This window comes from Lissotriton helveticus, chromosome 8, assembly GCF_964261635.1.
Source record: "Lissotriton helveticus chromosome 8, aLisHel1.1, whole genome shotgun sequence".
In the NCBI taxonomy this organism is placed as follows: Eukaryota; Metazoa; Chordata; class Amphibia; order Caudata; family Salamandridae; genus Lissotriton; species Lissotriton helveticus.
The window spans coordinates 389559184-389582888 of record NC_136069.1 but is presented as its reverse complement, the minus strand read 5'-3'; the positions used below and the strand labels follow the sequence as shown (position 1 = coordinate 389582888).

Here is a 23705-nt window from a genome sequence, read left to right as displayed (position 1 = left end):
AACCGGAAACGGAGAGGAGTGATGACGCTGGCACAAGTGCTGGGCAAAGCATTGACCCGCCACCTGCACCCACAGCACAGCCTTTGTCACCTCTGTTGTACGAGTCCCCACAGCAGGAACCACCAGCACTATCCCCCACACCAACTACGGTTTCTTCAGAACTGGTAAGGCCAAGATGTGCCCCCTCTTAGAATCTTGGAGACATCTGGAGGCTGACAACGCTGGGCAGCAGTCCGCAGCTGAAGTTGTGCGTACCAGTGCCAGACGCCGAAGGGTATGTGAGCGAAGCGATGCTCAGGATGGAGAGGGGGGTCTTCTGTGGGCTGGAGGCCTCTATGGTCAAAGTGCAGCACCTGCAAGTAAAGGGAATATTAGCAGTGCAGAGACAGGTGCACCATTTGAATACCAAGATGGGCAACATTGACCGGGGGATTGGCTCCATGGCAGAGACCATGAAAGACATGGAGGAGGGAATGAGGGACATGTCGCAGTGCATGATGGCTCTCTGTGAGAAACTCGATTCTGACCACACTGAGAGGCGCCGGGGTAGGCAGTGTATGCGGCAACACACCAAGGCCATGAACCAGCTTGCTACAGCCACCTCCCTGCTATGTCGGCGCTCTGTCGCCATGCAAGATGGCATTGTGCACTGCTGCTCGGATTTGTCTAGGGGGATGGGGAGAGTCACCTCTGCCATGGAGCTACTACTGACAAACCAGTCAGCCAATGCTGGGGACACAGGTGTGGGGGATACAGAAGACACCACCAGCAGGAGCAGCTGTAGCACTCCCATTCCAGACATTCGGAGAAGCAGCAGGCGCCAATCTGCTGAGCCTGGCTCCACTGCCATCGTTCCCACCCAGACTTGGGCACTTGTGCATGGGCGCAAACAATAATGTTACCCACACTCCACAGGACATGTCAGGGTGAAGTAACCTGTGACCGCCCAGTGATGTATACAGACATTGAAGTAGGATGGTGTGCCATCAGTACATTGCCGTAGTGACCATTAAACTACGTTATTCACATAGTAAGCCTGCCTGTGTCTACTTCCTTAGTTAGAAATAGCTGCGTGTGATCTCTGCCCGTCTCAAACTCCCATCTGTGGCTGGCGCTGCTCCTGCTGCATAGGGGTCTGGCTGTTCAGTTCCATCATCAATGTCCTCATGATATGTCATTTCCACTTCTGTGCCTTTCTTGGTGGCAAGGTTGTGCAGCATTGTTAAGTATACAAAACCTCTGACACCATGGATCGCACAGGTTATTTTTTGTTCAAGTCCTATTTATTGACAATGAACGCTATTATATTAGCACATTATTTTAGAGTTCAAAAGGGTACACATTGGGTGTGAACAGCTCAGCTTGGAATATCTCCTTATGACATGAAGTACATTTACTATTTACAACAAATAACTTGTTTAAGTAAATCAACGTGAGGAAAACACAGTGACAAAATTACAATGAAAAAATTAATAAATTCAAACGATCCACAAAAAAGAAAGAGAAAAGTGAGTTCATGTGACAACAGAATATTATTTACAACTGGTTTTTCAAGGTCCTACTATAAATCTAAGGGAGATTATGTTAGTGTCCCAGGGGAATATTATCAATTTGTCCCTCAAAGGGAAAAGTTAGTTATCCTGTATCTCGCCAGGGACAGTCATGTATTCAAAGATGTTAGATGCCTAATTGTGAGATACGTCTCTCACTATATGTCCCAAGTATTTGGTAAGATCATATGGCAAATGTCTCTCCTGGCACTGAAGTTGAGCCTACGCGTTTCGACCTGGATGGAAATCTTGACAGGATGGGAAGTTTAAGCAGGTCTTCATCAGGGCTCGCAGTAGGTGTTGGGGATCATCATGTCACACCCAAGTGAGGGAAAATCAGTACTGCATTCCTTGAGTACAGTTGAGTAACAGGAGGCGGGGTTTCTCACAAGCCGATGTGTTGAGGCTGTGTGTCCGCAGTCTTTAGTTACTGGGGAAATCTGGTGAATTAGTGGTAGCGGAGAGAGAAGCAACACGCTCTAGAGAGGAGACGCCGGGAATGTGAGGCACCCTTGCTCCTCTACCTTGCGGAGAAACCGTCCCGCAACGACGACGCCGTGGCGCTACAAAAGAAATCACCAGATTTCCCCAGTAACTAAAGACTGCGGACACACAGCCTCAACACATCGGCTTGTGAGAAACCCCGCCTCCTGTTACTCAACTGTACTCAAGGAATGCAGTACTGATTTTCCCTCACTTGGGTGTGACATGATGATCCCCAACACCTACTGCGAGCCCTGATGAAGACCTGCTTAAACTTCCCATCCTGTCAAGATTTCCATCCAGGTCGAAACGCGTAGGCTCAACTTCAGTGCCAGGAGAGACATTTGCCATATGATCTTACCAAATACTTGGGACATATAGTGAGAGACGTATCTCACAATTAGGCATCTAACATCTTTGAATACATGACTGTCCCTGGCGAGATACAGGATAACTAACTTTTCCCTTTGAGGGACAAATTGATAATATTCCCCTGGGACACTAACATAATCTCCCTTAGATTTATAGTAGGACCTTGAAAAACCAGTTGTAAATAATATTCTGTTGTCACATGAACTCACTTTTCTCTTTCTTTTTTGTGGATCGTTTGAATTTATTAATTTTTTCATTGTAATTTTGTCACTGTGTTTTCCTCACGTTGATTTACTTAAACAAGTTATTTGTTGTAAATAGTAAATGTACTTCATGTCATAAGGAGATATTCCAAGCTGAGCTGTTCACACCCAATGTGTACCCTTTTGAACTCTAAAATAATGTGCTAATATAATAGCGTTCATTGTCAATAAATAGGACTTGAACAAAAAATAACCTGTGCGATCCATGGTGTCAGAGGCTTTGTATACTTAACAATATCTATTCTGATTCCTGCCTCTGATTACCTAAACAGAATCAATCCCCTGTGATTTTTGTTAAGGTTGTGCAGCATGGCACAGGTCGCAATGATCTTACAGCATATGATAGGAGTGTACTGCTGTGCACCTTCGCTCTTGTGGAGGCAGCGGAACCTGCTCTTTAGAAGTCCAAATGTGCGTTCTACAATGCTGCGTGTTGCTCTGTGTGCCACATTGTAACGCCTCTCACTCCTGGTAGATGGATTTAGGTAGGGGGTGAGCACAAAGGACCGCACAGCATTAGCGTTATCGCCTAGGTGGAAAAGAAAGTGTCATTACTTACATATTCAAAATACATTCATCTGCTGTAACTATCAGGGTGTTTCACACTTATTTACCTTGCAGGTAGCCATCCCCAAAATCTCCAGCTGCAAGGCGTGTGTAGATCCCACTGTTCTGGAATATGTAGGAGTCATGGGTGCTCCCAGGGAATTTGGCCACAATGTCTGTTATGATGTTGCCAGGGTTGCATATCACCTGCATATTGATTGTGTGTGTTGATTTCCGGTTCCTGTATATGTATTCTGTGGCTGCTGGTGGGCAGATTGGGATGTGGGTGCCATCTATACAGCCTATGACGTGAGGGAAGTGTGCCAGTTGATAGAACTCAGTTTTGGTATTCACAAGTTCCGCATGTGTGTCAGGGAAGCTAATGTAATGATGCATTCTCTGCATAATGGCCTCCAGGAACTTCCTGAAGAAACGGGACAGGCAGTTCTGGGACACCCCACCTACTGCAGCAATCACACTCTGGTAACTCCCAGATGCAAGCAGGTTAGGCTACACAGCGCCTGCACATGGGGTGGGATGGCGTGCGCCCTAGGTGTTGGGTGCTCTAGGAGTGGGTGCAGGTTCCTGATCAAGTTCAGGATGGTTTGGGGGAGAAGCCTGTACCTTTGCAATATCTCAGGCTCAGAGAGTTGGAAAAGCGTAATCCTCTGCCTGTAGACTTGCTCCTCCCTTCTCCAGACCCTCTCTCCTACTGCCTGTAGCCATAGCCGCCTTGCAATGACGTAGAATGCCGCCATTCTGGTCACACTGTTGCATTTTGGTGTCTTTTTTATAGCCTGCACCTGGTTACCACCTGCTTTCACTCCATGGTAAATACCGACTCTTAAATATCGAATTTCGTGAAATTCGGTATTTTTTAGTTTTCCTACATCTCAATGGTCATTTTTTACAATTTCTTATTTACCGATTCGGTAAATAAGAATTCGGTATTTGAGAATTCGGAAAATTAGAATTCGGTAAATTCCGAGTCGTTAAAATATCGACTGGTATTTACCGAATCAGTGCATGTTTGACTCCTACATCTCAATGAGCCAATTCCAGTCGGTAACGGCCGAAATTCGGTATTTTTGGCCTTTACCGACCGGTATTTGGCTACCTACATCTGGCCCTTAGTGACATGATCAACTACAAAGCACTGAAGACCCCTACTTTGCGTATCAATCAAAATGGCAAGCCACTGGATTTGATTTGTCTAAATTCTTTATAGCACTTACAAATGCAATTGGATATTTCTTTGGGGCACGTCTAATAAGTCTGATGATGAGCAATCGAAGTAAAAAATAAGTCAGTCTGTAAGATACGTAAAGGTTTGGAGGCTATACAGTAAAATATTTCACAAGCCGACTGTTGGCAATACTTTTCTCCACGCAAAGAGTTTCCATCCTGGCAGTTTAAAAAGAAGTAGTCCCTATCATGAGACTGAGAATAAAAAGAAATTACAGTGAGAAAGTGAGAAAGTGGAAATCCTTTTAGACAAGTTGAGCCAAGTATTCGTTTTAACAAAGGGGATACTCTAAAATCATATTGGAAGCTAAAAGAAAGCAGGCATACACCGGCAAGAGGGAGGAGTTGATTTGGTAATGGCTAATGGTAAATTGTTGCATTTAAATGTGCATAAGGGTTTTTGTATAATGAATTGTGACTCACTGATGTATTGAATTTAAGTTAGATTCAGCATGAAGTAATGCTTTTTTAAATTAACAGAATCAGATTGACGTCTATGAATTTACCGAGGCACTTAGCAGCATAGAATCGCACTGATTAATGCAAGGTAAAATGCTAGCATATTACGATGGTGATGAGCATGATGGAAAAGACATTATTAAAGAAGTTCATGATACTTTATAACGTACTTATAAACACGAAACATCTGTTAATTTTATTTTGCACCTTTGCCTGATAAATAGCATTGTGATTAAATTGCACTTTTATGTTTATAACACGAGGAGATCATGTAAGTGTCAAAAGACAGCTACATGACAGACATATATACGTACAACACACAATTATGGATTGTAGAGGACGTTATGGTGCTCTTTAGCCCCTTAAAGAGAAATCTTAAAAGGGGTAAACCTCATGAAGTCTATTATGCAGCGAGTAGATGCAGCAGGGTAAGATATGCCTGAAAACCTACCTCATAAAGAGGTAGATGCTGTTGATAGTGCCTAACTTGCCCACATGCTGCATTATAGTGGAAACGATACCCACACATCCATGTCGATTAAAAGGATTGCATTGATTCAGCGAAGCAGCGATGACTCATTTGTGCGTTATCTCACGTCTTTGCAGCAGTGAGAGTAAAGTAGGACTGCGGCAAGGAGGAAGTGACGTTGTCTGTGTCTATTATTTTTGTTTCAAAAGAAGAGAGAGGCTGTGGTGGAAAAGCGATGCGGAAAACGACGTTGCAGTGAGGAAGCAAACTGGTATTTCAATATAGTAAGGATGTGAACTATGAATTTGATATTAAGCAACACTTAGGAAACGATGTGCACAGCGCGTCTTTGGAAGATACTGTGGTGTAGTAATTACGGCAGTAAGAATATTCTATTCAGAAATAGTCGTGGTGGTACAATGCTTTTCTCGAAGAAGTGTAGGTTTGTTAAATATGTGTTCTGTGTTACACTGCCATCTAGTGACATTTTCTCACCCTCACAGTCCTGTGGTAATCCATTCCCACACGCTATCTCGAGCGCTGGTAACAAATTGCATTTGCACACGATTTTAAAAGGGAAATAATGTGTTTTTAAAACTTGTAAGCACTCACTTGAATATTTGTATAGCGCACTTGTTCCCCGGTCCACCGCCAAAAGTTTGGTTTGAGTGGAGGGACGGCGCCACGCCTACCACGGAGGAATTGATTGCTACTTCCTCTGCCCAACCAATCAGCGATCTGCAGCTGACTCCCCACATGCTCTTAAGCCGTTCCCACCATTCGCTCTGTTGATTCTGAGCGCAGAGACAAGCAGGAGACTACGCTATCTCGAGCGCTGGTAACAAATTGCATTTGCACACGATTTTAAAAGGGAAATAATGTGTTTTTAAAACTTGTAAGCACTCACTTGAATATTTGTATAGCGCACTTGTTCCCCGGTCCACCGCCAAAAGTTTGGTTTGAGTGGAGGGACGGCGCCACGCCTACCACGGAGGAAGTGATTGCTACTTCCTCTGCCCAACCAATCAGCGATCTGCAGCTGACTCCGCCCCTGTCCATTTAACCCATGTGTCCTCGGCCGTGCAGCGGACGCGCGCACCGGGCGCGCCGATGTCGCGCCGAAGTCAAGCCAAAGTCCTGCCCGTCTGCGCCCGTCCGCGACCAGACGCGGCCAGGGGCCACTAACCTTGGTTCATCCAATCACACCCCCATTTCCTACTCCAAAGAGGATCTTCTGGCACTTATCCCTCCTATATGCTCCAAAGGCAAGCTCATTAATTGCTCCTACACCCCTTTCACTTGCTCTGACTGCAACCTTTGTCTTTACTCCCTACCCTCTGAAATTGATCTGGACACTGCCGACTTCCCACCGGCACGACATATCATAACTCCTACTTCATCCTTAATTGATTTTACTTTTATCAGTCTCAATTGCAGGTCACTTCCTAAACATAAAAGGGATATTTTTGATTTACTCACGTCGTCACAACCAGCTGCACTTTTCCTCACAGAGACCTGGCTGACAAATAGCTTGGGCCCAGACATAGCAGCTGCGTTGCCCGCTAATTACAGCTACATTAGCAAAAACAGAATCCATAAAGAGGGAGGTGGAATCGCTATCCTTTTTCAAAACATATATACATGTCAATGGATAGATCTTGACATCCCAAACTGTGAAGCCGGATCCTTTAAGCTCCTGCTATCCCCTAACTTCACGTTATCTGGTGCTTTAATATACCGAGCCCCTGGCACAGCCAGCACCTGGGCAGCCTCTTTCCTTGAGCTCATTGCACCGTTTCTGTTAGATGCAACTAACTTTCTGATAGTCTGTGACTTAAATATCCATCTAAATGACACCTCTAGTCACACCAGTACCAATTTTTTAGCGGATCTATCTGCCCTAAACCTCACCCTTCATAACGCGGGTCCGACCCATAAGGCGGGCAACCTTCTTGATCCAATTTTCTTCAACCAAGACAACATTGTCTGTAAACCACCGATACCGATCGCTTGGTCTGACCACTACCTAGTGGAATTTACAATAGATGTGCCGCGACCGGCCATCTCTCATAAGGCTCCATCTGGGCCTAGGATATTAAGGAACTGGAAAAAGCTGGATACTACCAAACTGAATACTCATCTTAACGACACCAGGCCCCTTACAAATATAACAAACATAGAGGAGGCTTCAACCATTCACAACTGGCTCAGCTCTGCCATCAATATATGCCTTCCACAGAAAAATAGAAAACAAATTCCACTTCATCCCCCGGCCCCCTGGTTTACAGATGCACTTAGACTTGAAAAAACGGCCTGTAAAAATCTAGAGCGTAGATGGCGTGTCCACTATGACCCTGCACAAAAAGCATTATATAAAACAGCCCTTTTGAAATATCATGCTAACTGTGCCTCAGCTAGAGCTGAATTTGCCAAAATAACCATTGAGAATGCTCAAAATCGGCCCAAAGCACTTTTTAAAATAGTCCAGGAACTCTCTGGCTCATCTTGCCAACCGAAAGCCCCCTCCCTGGACTCTGCACAGTGCAATGCTCTGGCTGAATTCTTCATAAATAAAATTGACAAAATATATGAAGAGTTCAAAGATTCAACATCTTCCCCATTAGTCCCAAATTCCCCGGTAAGCATGTCCAACTGCGAAAATGCTAGTACGCACCTTTCTTTAGGACGGTCTGACCCCCCTCCGCATCTAGCAAACTGGGATCCCCTCAACATGCTTTCATTGCATGAAATCATAAAAACTATTAAATCTGGCTCTCCCCTTGACCCCTTTCCCCCCCAAACTCTCCTTTCACTCGACACCCCCTCCCTTACGCTCATTTTAGACCTCCTGAACTCTTCTTTAAGAGAGGCCAAAGTCCCTAAGGAATGGAAACATGCCATGGTTTCACCTCTTTTGAAGAAAGCCACTGCAGATCCAAATGACCCCTCTAATTTCCGTCCAATTTCGCTGCTACCTCTATTCTCCAAAATCTTGGAGAAACATATTGTCACCCAACTCACTCACTTCACAGAAACTAATCACCTCCTTCACACATCCCAGTCGGGATTTAGGGCAGGTTTCTCAACGGAATCTACCCTACTTGGGGTTTCCGAAACTATACGCCGGCAAGTTGGTGATGGGGAGACCGTGGCACTCATTTTACTCGATCTATGTGCCGCATTTGACACGGTCTCCCATACCATCCTTTTAAACACCTTGCAAACCTGTGGCATTGTTGGATCGGCCCTGGCATGGCTAAAAAGTTTTCTCTCCGATAGGACTTTTCAAGTTTTCTCCCCCACATCCTCTTCCAAACCTCACAATTCACTATTTGGGGTTCCCCAGGGCTCCATACTCAGCCCTATACTATTTAACTTATACGTCAGTCCCCTTGCCACCTTAGCCGAAAAATCTGGGTTGACGTTCTACTCATACGCTGACGATACCCAGATTGCCTATTCACTTTCGGCAAATGCATACTCCAACCCGTCCTCCCTCCATTCTGGCCTTAATAATATTGCCAATTGGATGTTTGAGAACAAATTAAAACTCAATGGAGGAAAGACTGAACTACTTCTGTTTGGAAAACATCCTACCCTATGGGGCCCACAACATTGGCCTCCTCAGATGGGACCTACACCCACCCCCTCCAAAACCGCTCGCAACTTGGGCATCATCTTTGATGAACACCTGTCCATGAAACAACAAGCGGTCAGAGTGGCAGCCACTTGTTTTACCATACTCAAGTGGCTCAAGAAAATCAGGTGGATGCTCCCCCAGAATACATTAAAAACCGTAGTCCAAGCTCTAATTACATCTAGACTGGACTACGGCAACATCTTATATCTGGGGGCATGTAAAGAGGTCACTAAGAAACTGCAAACAGTGCAAAACGAAGCAGTGAGGCTTATATGCATGCTACCAAAAAAATCCCCAACTTCATCGGGTCTTCGGAGTCTCCATTGGCTCCGTATCGAACAACGAGCAAAATTTAAAGCTCTATGCTTCATGCATAGAATCAAGGTTGGCAAGGCCCCTACCTATCTGCGCTCTCTTGTTCATCGATATGCTCCTCCAAGAATCCTACGTTCCTCGACCCAACACAAGTTCCAGATACCTAGGATCAATCGAGTCAGACAGGGTGGTCGCTCTTTTTCCTACCTGGCCCCCTCCTTATGGAACTCCCTCCCAATTCAGCTTCGCACGAACGACTGTTACGTTCAATTTCGTAAAAACTTGAAAACATGGTTGTTCAACCAATAACTTTGTTCTCAATAGCCCACTAATCCCCTCTTTGTCATCTCGCTGATTTTCATCCTCCGCGCCGGGAAACCTTAGGGTAGCTGTGCGCTCTACAAAAATAAATATAATAATAATAATATGTAGCTGTAACATACGACTACGCAGCTTGGATAGAAGGAAACTGTAGTTTTTTTGTGAGAAATAAGGAACGTCTAGAAACATTTCTTATCCTGACTGTAAGGAATCCAAGAGGGGCCTGCATCTTCAGGTATAGAGAAAAGTGTGAGATACAAAGGGAAAACATCCGGTAACCCTAAGATGGAAATACAATAACACAAAGACATTCTTCTTTCCTAAATTCCGAAAGCTTCGAAAAGGAACAATGTGATGCACAATTACTGAGATGTGATACTTTAATGTAATCACTTTTCCAAAGAAAGGCGGACATTAAAAGAGCACTACATAATTTTTTGCCTCTATCAAAAAGAATAATGACTACACTGGAAAATATATTAGACACATACCCTAAACAAACCTAAGGGCTTTAATTATTAGGAAACACATTAAAGTTGTGTCCATTGCACTTCCTCAATCAGGCCTGTATCTGATGTCTCCAGATGGGATATCCAGCTCTATTCAATGAAACAGAGCTTTTTCTCGATGTTTGCTTTGTGCAGCAGGGGCGGCCTTAGGCATGTGCAAGCTGTGCACCTGCACAGGGCCACCAAACCCCAGGGGCCACCACGCCAACATATATCCTTAATATAATAATCCTCTGAGGATGGATACATATTTGCGTGGCGGCCCCTTGCAGGGATTTGGCGGCCTCCGGCTCTGTTCCACTTCCAAGCACCCTGACCCCCCCTCTCTTCACTGGCCTCCGCGCACCGCCCCGCCAGACCCCCTCTTCCGGGGCCCCCTACGAATGCTTCCTGCCCAGGACCGCCATGAGCCTAGAGCCGCCCCTGTGTGCAGTGCTTGCTGATCGATGACAACACATCTGAGGTCATCCCAGAATGATTCTTTTCAAGAAAGTTTTTCATCATCCTAGTAACTGTCTTCTTACATCTGATGGTACCTCTATGTTCATTGACTTTAATTTTAATTGTATGTGTTGTCATGCCCAAAATCTGAGACCTCATGGACATGTGATCATATAAACGTTAACTGAGTTGCAGTAAGTGACAGTTTCTAGAATCCACAGTGTATGCATCCTGAGATCCAATTGTATAGTTCATCGAGTAAATCTACAAACATTGCAGTTATTGCAAGGATAATGCCCTACAACTAGTAAACTTAACGTCCTACATAACATGGTTTTGGTAACAAGTTTTCTGGGATGTGTACGGGCCAGCTCATCTCTGAGTGATTTACCCTGTTTAAAAGAAAGCATAGGTTTTTTTTTATAAATCAGGTGCCTGCTGTTAAAATACTCCAGTGTCTCTTAACAATTTTCTGCATAGCACTGGAGTGAATCCCACACATTGTTGCACAAATTAGGCGGTCTGTATGTGGTTTCTGTTGTATTTGGAATTGTGATTTCCTTGGGCTGTTGTATGCCATTCTGATTAACTTAATAGGGTGCTCCTTTGCTTGCAGTTTCTTATTTAGGAGGGTTGCATGATGAGTATAAATTTATTCATTTATACAGTTTCGGCATAGTCTTAAGATTTGTCCCAATGGCAGCTTGTTGCACAGAGATTTAAGATGAAAGCTTGTATGCCTTAAAGGGTTGTAACAGTCAGTAGGATTATACAATACTTCACACTTGAGTGTATTTCATGTGTGGTCAATTTTCGAATAAAGATAAAGATTTCAGTTTTACTTCGATTCATCATAAGTTTAAGTTACTTGTTGTGAATATATCTAGGACCCTAATTCGATATTCCCGATTTATGCCCTTATATGGTTATAACAAATAATATCCTTATAAAGGCATAAGAATCATATCCATATTTAGTAATAGCCAATGCAGTCCAAATACGGCAAGGCTATTCCCATAGACTCCTAGAAAGTACAACACGTTCTTTAAACAAACCAAGCCTCCAGCAGCCCGGGAATTCCCCCTGCTTTTGTTTTGATTTGCACAAGAACTCCTGGAGTCCAGAAAGAACTGTAAGTTCTTAGTGACGTCTTATGTCCAACCTTACGTCAAACTCGGCACCTTTCAGGTATAAATATACCAGCAGTTGCCTTAAGCAAACACACTGTGGTTTGGAGCAGAGCGGCTATCTACTTGCCCGACGCCCAGCTGATGCGAGTGCCGAAGGAAGCCGACCCTCCCATTTGACGCACTGAGAGAGACGCTGTCTTTTCCCCTGCCGAGAAATCCAGCTCGGTGTTTCCAGTCACCTTTGCGGGTTGCTGGGAGATCGAGTCCTGAGAAAGAGATACAAGACCTCCTTCATTCTATAACCAAGGTACGGAGCTGATTAAAACCTTAAGAGAATTCTTGATTCAGATTCTTGGCAAAATCCAACTTAACTTAAACTGCAACTTATCTACTTGTACCCACGTATTAGGCTTAGGTCAGTTACACCGGGGTAGGCGTATCTTAGAAGCACCAGTTGAGTACGTTTAGTCAATGATTTTATGTATGAATATATTTTATCCATTTTAAGTATCATATGGCTAAGAAACCATATCAATGCTTTTACAGTATTATTTTATAATACTCATTTTACTGTACGCACTTTACTTCATGATAAGTATTGCAATTGTGGCAATTCACTTCTCTTGCATGAGAAAGAAGACTGCTCAATAAATAACACCTTTTATTGAAAACCCCCATCTCTCTATTTCTCTGCACTCCTGGTGAAATTAAGCATGCACGATTGACTGAGTGAAATAGCTATCTATTGTTTTCACATGACTCTGGAGATATACTCCTTATTCTGGAGGGAGCAAAGTTGTCATGTTTATGCGGTTGCCAGAAACTAATACCTTCTTGTCTAATCAGGAAATTTAACTCCTTCTTGAACATTCGAGAAAGTTTCTAGTGACCTCTTAGCTAGCTGGCAAACCTAATTAAGTCTAACATATTCAGTAGAGACCTAGATGACCTCAGTCCTACGTCTAAACTATCGTTTATGTTATTCTAATCCGCAGAGCCTATTGGGAATATAGGAACTACACTACATGGCACCCAATGTTTGGTAAGACAATAATCTAACGCAAGATACTAGAGTAACTCAGTCGTGCTTTTCACACAGACCCCTTTTCCCGTAAAAACTCCAAAAGACATCTGGAGTGGGTAAAAGCTTAATATCCACCGGAACTTAGTAGGAAGAGATTCCTATGTATTAGTTTTTGGTTTAGTCAACGTTGAAGGATACAGTGTTCCAAAATATTGTGCACCTTATCTTTGTTCCCTTGAAACTTGCTCTGCAAAACGTTCTGTCAGTAAAATGACGGAAAGTGAAGAGGAAAAAGATAGAGATGCTTTGGCAGCTCAACTTTTAGCGGATGACACAAGTCTCCAAGAAAATGACCCGAATGTTATAATCATTCCGGAAAATGTAAGAAAAACTATAACTAAAAAACTTATAGAAAATGGAGTATCATCAAGAGGTGGTACAGTCATATTTGTGGTAGAGGCCCATGAATAACGGCAGACAGAGGTATTCAATTACTGGATACATTTTCCAGCAGCACATGCTGTGACACACGATTTCCACTATTACAAAATAGAGGAATCTCCAGAGGAATACACTCCTTTCGAGGACGTTTAAATTCCACTAACATACCAAGAGCACCTGCTCTGGTTTAATGGCGCCCTAAAACATCAAAATCACATTACCAGGCTCGGTCCACTAGGCAGACCAGGAGCCACATGGCCGGTTCTAGCCAGCTAAACACCACATCCCGACATTGAAAAAATGTCAGACCGGGAACTTTTAGCTCAGCTAAAACAACTAATTAAAATACATAGAAAATTGGTCCAATATGTCGGGCGGACTTCAACAGTCCAACCAGCAATAAAAATGCCACAGACCACCCCTCACTGAGAGAACACCAATAAAATCACACCACAAAATATACAATCAGCCATTGGCAAAATACCCGCAAAACGGGAACAGATTTCATTCTGGTTAGCTCAAAAAATTACACAGATAGAGGCAGTATTTCCAGATACTACTCCTAATGAGAAACACAGAATTCTGACTATCTGTCTTCCAATGGGGATCGCACCACATGTGGATGACTGTGACACTTGGGGCACAGTCTTTGCTTCGATTTACACAAAACACATGGTGTTCCGTCCATGGCGGTTATACCAGATGTGCTAAGACAGATTCAAAATGAATACGGTCCAGAACCTGCTTTAACTCTAGGTATGAAATTACTGAAAGACTTTAAGCAAGTCTCAGCTATATTACTAGCCAACATAAAAGGAGAAGCAGCATCTGTGGCGATCCAGCAGAAATTGAAAGAAACAGATATAGCAGAACAACCTTTTGAACTTGCCAGAATCATAGAAAAATCCTATGAAGAACTAGGTAGAGATAGTTTGGGTGGGAAACCACTAAAACCACAACTAACTGAAAATCCTGAAAAAACCTTTATTAAGAATAATTTAATTACTCCAAAAAAGAGTTTGGAGGGTAATAAACAATCCACTCCCAGAGAAAAAAGATTTCAGTCCAGAGGAAGGTCTCCTCAACGAAGAGATAGATCTCCAGAAAGAGGAGGGAAGTCTCCCCAAAGGGAGCCCTCTGAAAAAAAGATACAACCTTAGAAATAGTGATAATTTGAGAAAACCTGATAGATATCAAGATATTGATACACGTCCCTCTCGATCTTTTCAGACTTCCTCACAGAAATTGGAAAGAAGAGGACGGTCAGAACACAAAGAAGAGCACGTCAAGTCCAAAGACAAGGAACCTGCTCATCAAAATAAAAAATTACAATTTCCAAAAAAGAAGGTAGCCAGTATTAAAATAAAACATGCCGAGGATTCTGAGGACACAACTGAAAAACGGAAAGAGGGCCCAGACAATGCTAGACAGCGCAGCAAAAGTAACCATAGCACGCAAGATCCTGATGAATCTTCTGGAGACAGTGGACACGAATGAATACATTCAAGTGGAAACTGCAGACACCAGAGCTAGCAAACCCCATAAATTATATGAAATAACATTACGTATAGAGAGGGACAAAACTAGGAAAGTAAGGGGTCTCTTTTGGGATAACCTTGAGAAAGGCTATGACATCCTGTTAGCAGAAAAAGACTGGCCACCAGAGTTTGTCAGGGAGTGCCCACATGGCGAAGAAATGATTATGCCTGCCTTCTCAAATCACATTCCAATTCATAAAAAATACACATTTGCTAGAAAATGGTCAGTAGCCCAAGCTCCTGCATTATATAAAAATCATGTATGATGGGATGAGGATTCTCCTCACCATAAAATTCAGTTAAAAAAATCAACCCACTGCACAAAGGCAGTACCCAGTTAAGCAAGAAGCTAAAAAACAAGTCAAGGAGATCTTAGATCAACTTGAATGCCAGGGGGTAATTGAAACCTGCACCTCACAAATGAACAATCCTTTGTTTCCTGTCTCCAAGCCAGACGATTCATATCGTCTACTTTTGGACTACAGACACCTAAACTCCAGCTGCAAAACATTTGCAGTACAAAACTCACACAGTGCAGCACTAATGAATAACATCATGCGCAAAAAATATAAAACAACATTAGATATTTCAAATGGATTCTTCTGTCAAAACATAGCACCTGAAAGCAGGTATTTGACCGCTTTCTCCTGTATGGGGGCATAAAAACAATTCTGTCGACTCCCACAGGGATTCAAGAATAGCCCAGGATTATTCTCAGCTAGAGTAACAGAGTTACTACAAATATATGATGATGAGGCATTATATTATGTCGATGACATCTATCTAACAGACGATGACCTGGAGACTCACTTAAAAAGAGTGAACACCATAATACTTGGGTTCGCAGCTGAAGGGTACAAATTCAACTTTAAAAAATCACGAACTGTCCATCTAACTGTCCTGTTTTAGGATATGAATTATCAAGTGAAGGCAAAAGCCTAGCAGACAACTTCTTAGAGAAGTGTGCTGTACTCCATGCACCAAAAACGCTGAAGAATTTACAATCAATACTAGGTTTCCTGAATTTCGGAAGAACATACATTCTAAATTATGCAGAGAGGGTTAAACCTCTCTACGAATTAATAAAACCTGATTTCAAACCAATTAATTGGACTCAGAAACACACTGAAATTTTAAGATAATTACAAACAGACATGTTGCTAAAACAAAACTGCAAACACGCGAAAACGTACGCAACCTTGTAATCCGAGTCATCCCAGGAAGATGCGGATTCACATACCTGACCTCTAATGAGGGAGAAACGGTACCAATCGCTAACAAATCACACTTTTACACACAAGCTGAAATGAAAGTCAGTTCAACTGAAAAAATTCTAACTGCGGTTCAAACTGCTGTAGCAAAAGAAAGAGCCCTAGCCCACGGCAAGAGCATATCTGTTTTAACAGCAGTATCAGCCCTTGAGGCAGTAACAAGACCACGCATTCCAAATGCAGTGGCATTAGATCCAAAATGGATACAATGGGAAAATTCTCTTGCTGCAGAAGACGTGAAACACGCTTTTGATCCGAACATGAAAAGACTAGAAGATCTAGAATTCGAACATGAATATCCTCTGTCAATCGAAATTCTGCCCCTAGAACAATACACCTGTGTAATATACACGGACAGATTTGCACAACACTACGTTGTGGGAAAACAAAAGTACAATGCAGCGTGCACGATTGTTAAAGGTCGCTGGCGCTTAGGTAAATTCAGACTAATAATAACAAAAACTGAATCACTCAGAAACTGTACAGCTCAGCGAGCTGAAATAAGATCTTTAAAGATGGCGCTTGAAAATGCCGATCGCGAATTCCCGACAGTTATAGTGTGCGATTTGCATTACTGTGTCAGGTCTTACAATAATGACATGCAGACATGGATTAATAACGGTTACTTAGATGACACAGGTGCGACAATAAAGCATAAGAAACTGAACTACAAAAGACTCACGTGATACATACACTGAGTCATCAACGTGATGGCGTTCATGTTGCAGGGAATTCATTGGCTAACAGAGCCACAGCGGCAGCGGTTCAACCGGCTTCCGTAGCCATAAAAAAGCGTTCTAAAAAACACATAGATGGAGAAACCATGCTAGCAGTAAAAGCCTCATTAAAAGGCGACTATACAGCATTACCTCTCAACTATCCACTCAGTAATACATACATAATTGATGCAAACTTCGTTCCTTTTGCTCAAATCCCTGGAGTGGGGGATAGAGTAATTCCAAACACGAACCGGAGGGCTTACTTGATTCAAGAAGCACACATGGGACAGGGTCTGAGGCACCAAGAAATCTTGAAATCTCTATTAGAATTACAATCGGAATACTGGTGGCCGGGGATGAGCGTGCAAATTTACAATTTTGCAAAGGATTGTCAAGACTGAGATAGAGATCGCAGTTGTGAACCGGACCAGACTATTGCCAGGACACCTTTATTAGAAAGCATCAGGCTATCCATACACAGAAATCCAGCCGGAGAAATGCGTTCCCATAATTATTAAGACTAGATTCACTTAAGATGTGGCCCCAGCGCTCAGCTGACGCCAGAACTGTTATAAAAGATTTGCGATTCTTTATCGGCACATACACAATTGGCATGCTACATTCTGACCAGGGTCCTGCGTTTAGCTCTAGGGCTTACAAGGAGGCCATGACCAGCATGGGCATTGCATTGCGGTACTCTTCTCCCTTCCATCCTGAGGGAAATGCGGTAGTGGAAAGAAAAAACCGTGACATAAAGCAATCTATAACGGCGAGGGTATTAGGTTCGGGTGATGGGTGGGTCAAACATCTAACAAGTGTCCAACGTAGTCTTAACAATCTGCCAAGAAATTCTCTAAGAGGTATCACTCCATACGAACTATTGTTCGGTACTAGAATTATAATCCAGGACTTGGATTGTCAGACTTCAGTGGTGAAAGAAAAAACCTTTGATATCAAAGATCGTTTGGCTGTTTTACAGGACTTAAATGAAACAAGAAGTCTAAGTAACATAAAGCTAAAGCCAACGACCACTGAAGAAAAACCACCTGTCCCAGCAAGACCTGTCTGGATTCCAGAGATTGGGGATCTGGTCAGAGAAAAGATCGCGGTGAAGAAGGAATTTGGGCATTCTTACAGAAAAGCAGTACCTGTCTTAGCTGTCAGCGGAACAAGATCAGTAGTACTTCCGCCCCTTGCTGGTAAAAAGGAGAGCAGAGTTGTATCAATCGACCTGGTAAAACCACAATCATGTGGCCAATAATAAGTAGTAGGCCCAGTGGACTCCCAAGAAATAGCAGAAGACCAAATCTTGCTACAATCCAAGAGGTTCAAACTGAGAAACTAATCACATTTGATAAACCTGCAGTGAATAAAAAATGACTATGCAACAAAGACATGGAACTTGTGCCTCTTGAAATCCAAATTGCAACAGTTTGTCAAGCAACACCTGTCTACAATGATGTAGCCTCAGACTATGCTAATGAAACAAAGAAAGATCCAAAGGCTAATGAAAATCCGGAAGCAATTCCAACAATTGACAGAACTGCATCTAGCTACTTCATCAATTTCGATGACTTTTCTGATGATCCAAGCGAATATGAAGAAATGCCAGCAACAAAAACTTTCAAAGAAAAATTGACTGAACTTTTTCATCAACTAAAAGAAACATATCTGATTTCACCATGGATTAAATTTTGGATTGTGTTAGGTGTACTTTTCCTCATGCTTTGGCTCATCGTGGTTTTATGTTTGGGTAGATTTATTGATGGAAAATATAGTACAATGGACACAGCAAGTCAGAACATCAACTTGGTCCTAAAGCCTCACAGATCCTCTCACATCGAGAAAAGAGAACTGTCATCAGTAAACATCACAGCCAATCCAATACCTGGTGGGGTAGCATGGGACAAAACTGATTATGAAATCTATGGCTCGATTGAGCTCTTGAAATATCCACATCAATTCAAGGTTTCCTTAAGTGACTTTGTGACACCAAGTACTTTCTCTGATCATTGGAACTTTGAAAATATTAATAATATGATGTCAGATTTACAAATGTCAGCTAAATTCACAGAACATGATTATTTACAGGGTTCATCAAATTATGATGAAATGTATTGCTACAATCACTTTGGGCATCATTATTTGCATAAATCTGCTAATCCTAGAAATGTTTTTACTTATAATCAATGGGAACATTGTCCAACTCCGCCAAAAGGCAGCTCGAAAACATTTTATGAGAAATTCCAATACTTCTCAGGGTTTAACAACAGTGATCCAGAAATGTTTTATTTTAAAATGTTAAATAAGACAGGAATGAAAACAATGTTGACAAATACTAAATTGATTTATTCTGAAAAATGTTATGATAAAATGTCTACATTTGTTTTTGAATTTTGGAAAAACAACATTGAAACATACCATCTGGGGTACAAAAGACCGGCAGGTACAAGGTCTAGAAGCATTATTTAGAGCCTGCATTATCCCAGAACAGATAATATTCCTGAATGACACCATTCAACAAACAACCTGTCTTGGCCTAGCCAAGATAAAAGACTTAAACAAACCGTCTATTCCAAAGCCCATACCTGATAGTAATAGCACTACAGATGTGGAGATAGACGTATCCCATATTTTATACCAAAACAGAATAAATCCTGATTGGAAAAAATGGTTGATCTGGCTCACAGACACAAACAACTGTCAAGATAGATTCCTGAACAAAACACAGGGGTTCAAACAGACTAGGCCAGACCCAAGATATTCCCAGAGACAACATCCAGGGATAGTTACAACATATAGTGTAGGAAAACTATGCCTTGAGTGGCTACAGAAATCCACACTGCCTGAAATAAAGCAACACTTGACTTTACTTAAAGAAGGTGCTGACTTGCGAGATTTCATACTGAGACCTCGCAAACAGCCTCAAAAACGTTTCATAGCGGCCGGTACATACGCTGCTTACAACGAAGCTTGGAAAGTAACGCAATTTGAAACTGCTGAAAAAATACAAGAAATTGATCGTATTCATTTGGAAAAATCATTTTCTGTAGTGGACAATGGGTTAACGACTCTGTCCTCCAGAATTTATTCACTGGACAGCATTGTATCATCTGCTATTGATATAATAGAGCTAATGTTACAACATGGTCAGTCACAATTGCGTTCTATTGTAAAGCTAGGCTGGACGTTGCAAAACCTGCGTTCAGGCTACGAGCCATGGCGTCTAATCAACACAACGTCATTATTTTCTATCTTTAACCTTACTGATAGACAAATCAGTATGGCACAAAAAGGAGCAGACTATACGAGCATTGAAATACTTGAGAGATTACCATTGACAATGTCAGAGAGACCTGTCATTGAATGGATAATACACGGAACAATTACAATTCCGATAACAACTTTTCAGTTTCAATATTGCCAAAAGTATATACCAGCAGGCCTGTTGAGAAAGGTTGGGTAAAGGATACATCAATTCAACCTGGAATTTACCTTATACACATAAATGTTAAAGTGAAGGGAAAAAAGAAGTATTTCTTAGTGGTAACAATTGTAAAAAATCACTAAGCGGTACACTTCTGTGTCAAGGTATTAACTTGCATGGAGCCTGCGAAAGTTCATCAAATAACCTTTCATGTCACCTGCATGGCACTCCTGCAACACAGATAGAGCCATTTTTCAGACAGCTTTCCAACGACAGCTACGTTCTAATAAGTGACCACAGCTGTTGTGGCATGGTGCCAGGAAAAGCCTATCTCGTAACCGTTACTTCCAGGGTAATTTGCTGTATGCAAGTATTGTATCCAAACAACAATCCAGACATGGAGGCAGCAATATGGCCTTCTCTGAATATCTCTTCTATTCGAATTGATACTTTAAGCAGAATGAAGTCTATTCTTTTACAGACAACTGTGCCTTTAACCTCGTCCAAAGAGACGTATGATCTGCAAGTTGCAAGGACAGCGGCAGAGATACATACCCTATTATTGACAAATTGCCTCGTGCATTTCGTAGAAATGCTAAGCCACATTTTAAACATGTCTGATACCAGTGGCTTCGCACATGTATTTAAGACAATTTTTTCGGGACTGTTAGCACCCTTTGAAACAGTTCTGGGCATCTCCCCGAATTTTGTGCATTCGTTATTCGGCGGCCTGCCTCTTCTTTTGGGACTCGTAGTAGGAATTAGATTTTTGTTCCTTCAGCACCGATATGGCAAGCCAAGCCACAGACAAAACTCCAGCTACGATGGAAGAAACGATCCTAGCAATACGCTACAGAGACCGAATCACTAGGGTCCTCGGATTAGCCCGGCTAAGAGATCTGAATACAACTTGGTTTCTTTCATTCAGACCAATCTGGCAAGATTGCATCTTACATGTGCTTCGATGTCTGCTATGCGGAAAAGAATGCGTGTTGGACGTCTGTCTTACACTACCATCAGCAGTACCTATGGATATCGATACTTTGCTTGGTTCGGTAACGGCTCATGCAACGTGTTGTCCCCAGCGGCTACCTATTCTGATGACGGCATTCGTTGAGATTTCACCACTACGATTAGGTGGCGGTGAAGTACGAGATGAAAGCGGCACCACACAGGTATAACCGTCTGTGAGCATTGCTGATGTAGAAATCGATGATGGCAATGATTCTCACATTTGCACAATTTCAGCTTTTTGAAACCTGGTAACACTTTCACCTACTGTTGTAGACAAATTTTTCGCCAGCCTTTCTGATATGATGTTCTCTCCTAACAACCAGAATAACTTTTGAAACAGCGAGCACACAGCGTTCCCTGAACTCTGAATTCGGCCTTCAATTTTGATAAACAACTTTCTAAAAACATTGGAACTATTTTTTCCCCTGAAAGCGAAATAATTTTTTTCCAATTCCCAAAATATTTACCTTTTTTTGGCACATGGTACTCTGCTTAAAGTAGACCTATTCTTAGAGAACAGAACTTCTTTTTTTAGAGACACTAGAGACAATATTTTGACTTAGCCTCTAGCACATGTACAGTCTTGTATTAATATGTGATGAAATGGTCTCGACCTTCTCTTCTGTATTAAGAGCCATTTCATAAATGTAATTTTCGCAATTCATTCAGCCGATATTTATATATGCATTATCTGAATGATACTACTGCTTGAAAAATGTAAAGTATAAATACTCATTTTCGTGTATATGCCATACACCATTTCAAATGCAATATATGTATTTTGGGGTGGGTTGGAAAACACACATGCATCGTTATATGTTTAGTATTGCTTAGTATTTAGTAATGATGGACATTATACGTGGAGTGGGTATTGTGAATATATCTAGGACCCTAATTTGATATTCCCGATTTAAGCCCTTATATGGTTATAATAAATAATATCCTTATAAAGGCATAAGAATCATATCCATATTTAGTAATAGCCAATGCAGTCCAAATACGGCAAGGCTACTCCCATAGACTCCTAGAAAGTACAACACGTTCTTTAAACAAACCAAGCCTCCAGCAGCCCGGGAATTCCCCCTGCTTTTGTTTTGATTTGCACAAGAACTCCTGGAGTCCAGAAAGAACTGTAAGTTCTTAGTGACGTCTTATGTCCAACCTTACGTCAAACTCGGCACCTTTCAGGTAGTTGCCTTAAGCAAACACATGGTGGTTTGGAGCAGAGCGGCTATCTACTTGCCCGACGCCCAGCTGATGTGAGTGCCGAAGGAAGCCGACCCTCCCATTTGACGCACTGAGAGAGACGCTGTCTTTTCTCCTGCCGAGAAATCCAGCTCGGGTTTCCAGTCACCCTTGCGGGTTGCTGGGAGATCGAGTCCTGAGAAAGAGATACAAGACCTCCTTCATTATATAACCAAGGTATGGAGCTGATTAAAACCTTAAGAGAATTCTTGATTCAGATTCTTGGAAAAAACCAACTTAACTTAAACTGCAACTTATCTACTCCTTCCCACGTATTAGGCTTAGGTCAGGTGCACCGGGGTAGGCGTATCTTAGAAGCACCAGTTGAGTACGTTTAGTCAATGATTTTATGTATGTATCTATTTTATCCATTTTAAGTATCATATGGCTCAGAAACCATATCAATGCTTTTACAGTATTATTTTACAATACTCCTTTTACTGTACGCACTTTACTTCATGATAAGTATTGCAATTGTGGCAATTCACTTCTCTTGCATGAGAAAGAAGACTGCTCAATAAATAACACCTTTTATTGAAAACGCCCATCTCTCTATTTCTCTGCACTCCTGGTGAAATTAAGCATGCACGATTGACTGAATGAAATAGCTATCTATTGTTTTCACACGACTCTGGAGATATACTCCTTATTCTGGAGGGAGCAAAGTTGTCATGTTTATGCGGTTGTCAGAAACTAATCCCTTCTTGTCTAAACAGGAAAGTTAACTCCTTCTTGAACATTCGAGAAAGTTTCTAGTGACCTCTGAGCTAGCTGGCAAACCTAATTAAATCTAACATATTCAGTAGAGACCTAGATGACCTCAGTCCTATGTGTAAACTATTGTTTATGTTATACCAATGCGCAGAGCCTATTGGGAATATAGGAACTACACTACATTCCATTAGTCCATTCAGAAACAGAAACTGCTTCCTCCACACCCCTATCGGGATGATAAAGATGTCATCAATGTAGTGCTTCCATAGGGCTATGCTTTAAAAGAAAGGATTTGATGAATTAATGATGTGTTCTTCCTCAAACACATGGACATAGTGACATGCTACACTAGAGGGGGAGGTGCTACCCATCAATGTTCTGTGTACCTGTAGATAGAAATCATCCTCCTATTAGAAGTAATTTCTATTAAGGGCCATATACGCAGAATCAAGACTAAAATCAATAGTTGTTATTGAAGACAATCGGTTTGTGATAGAAGTTCTTCAAGGATCTTGAGTTATTCCTCTTGAGGAATACTAGAACAACGATGCTTTGACATCCAAGGTCAT

At 42.1% G+C, this 23705-nt stretch overlaps 1 protein-coding gene and 1 long non-coding RNA gene across 4 annotated transcripts in view; one reads left to right on the top strand and one right to left on the bottom strand.

Annotated features, from left to right (window-relative positions):
• LOC144771653 (uncharacterized) overlaps positions 1-23705 on the bottom strand; it is a 945479-nt gene that overhangs the window by 319226 nt on the left and 602548 nt on the right. Inside the window, exon 1 of one of the 2 annotated variants that reach the window (XM_078656011.1) lies at positions 5370-5503. The exons of the other annotated variant lie outside the window; for it this stretch is intronic. Within the exon in view, the coding sequence (XP_078512137.1) occupies positions 5370-5447 (78 nt within the window). The 5' untranslated portion in view covers positions 5448-5503. Of the gene's footprint in view, positions 1-5369; positions 5504-23705 lie in introns of those variants that run through there. 2 annotated transcript variants of the gene reach the window in all.
• The window catches only part of LOC144771654 (uncharacterized), a 212080-nt gene continuing 193927 nt past the window's right edge, over positions 5553-23705 (top strand). For both annotated transcript variants that reach the window (XR_013599411.1, XR_013599412.1), the window contains exon 1: positions 5553-5671. This is a non-coding gene — a long non-coding RNA (uncharacterized LOC144771654). The remainder of the gene's footprint in view (positions 5672-23705) is intronic.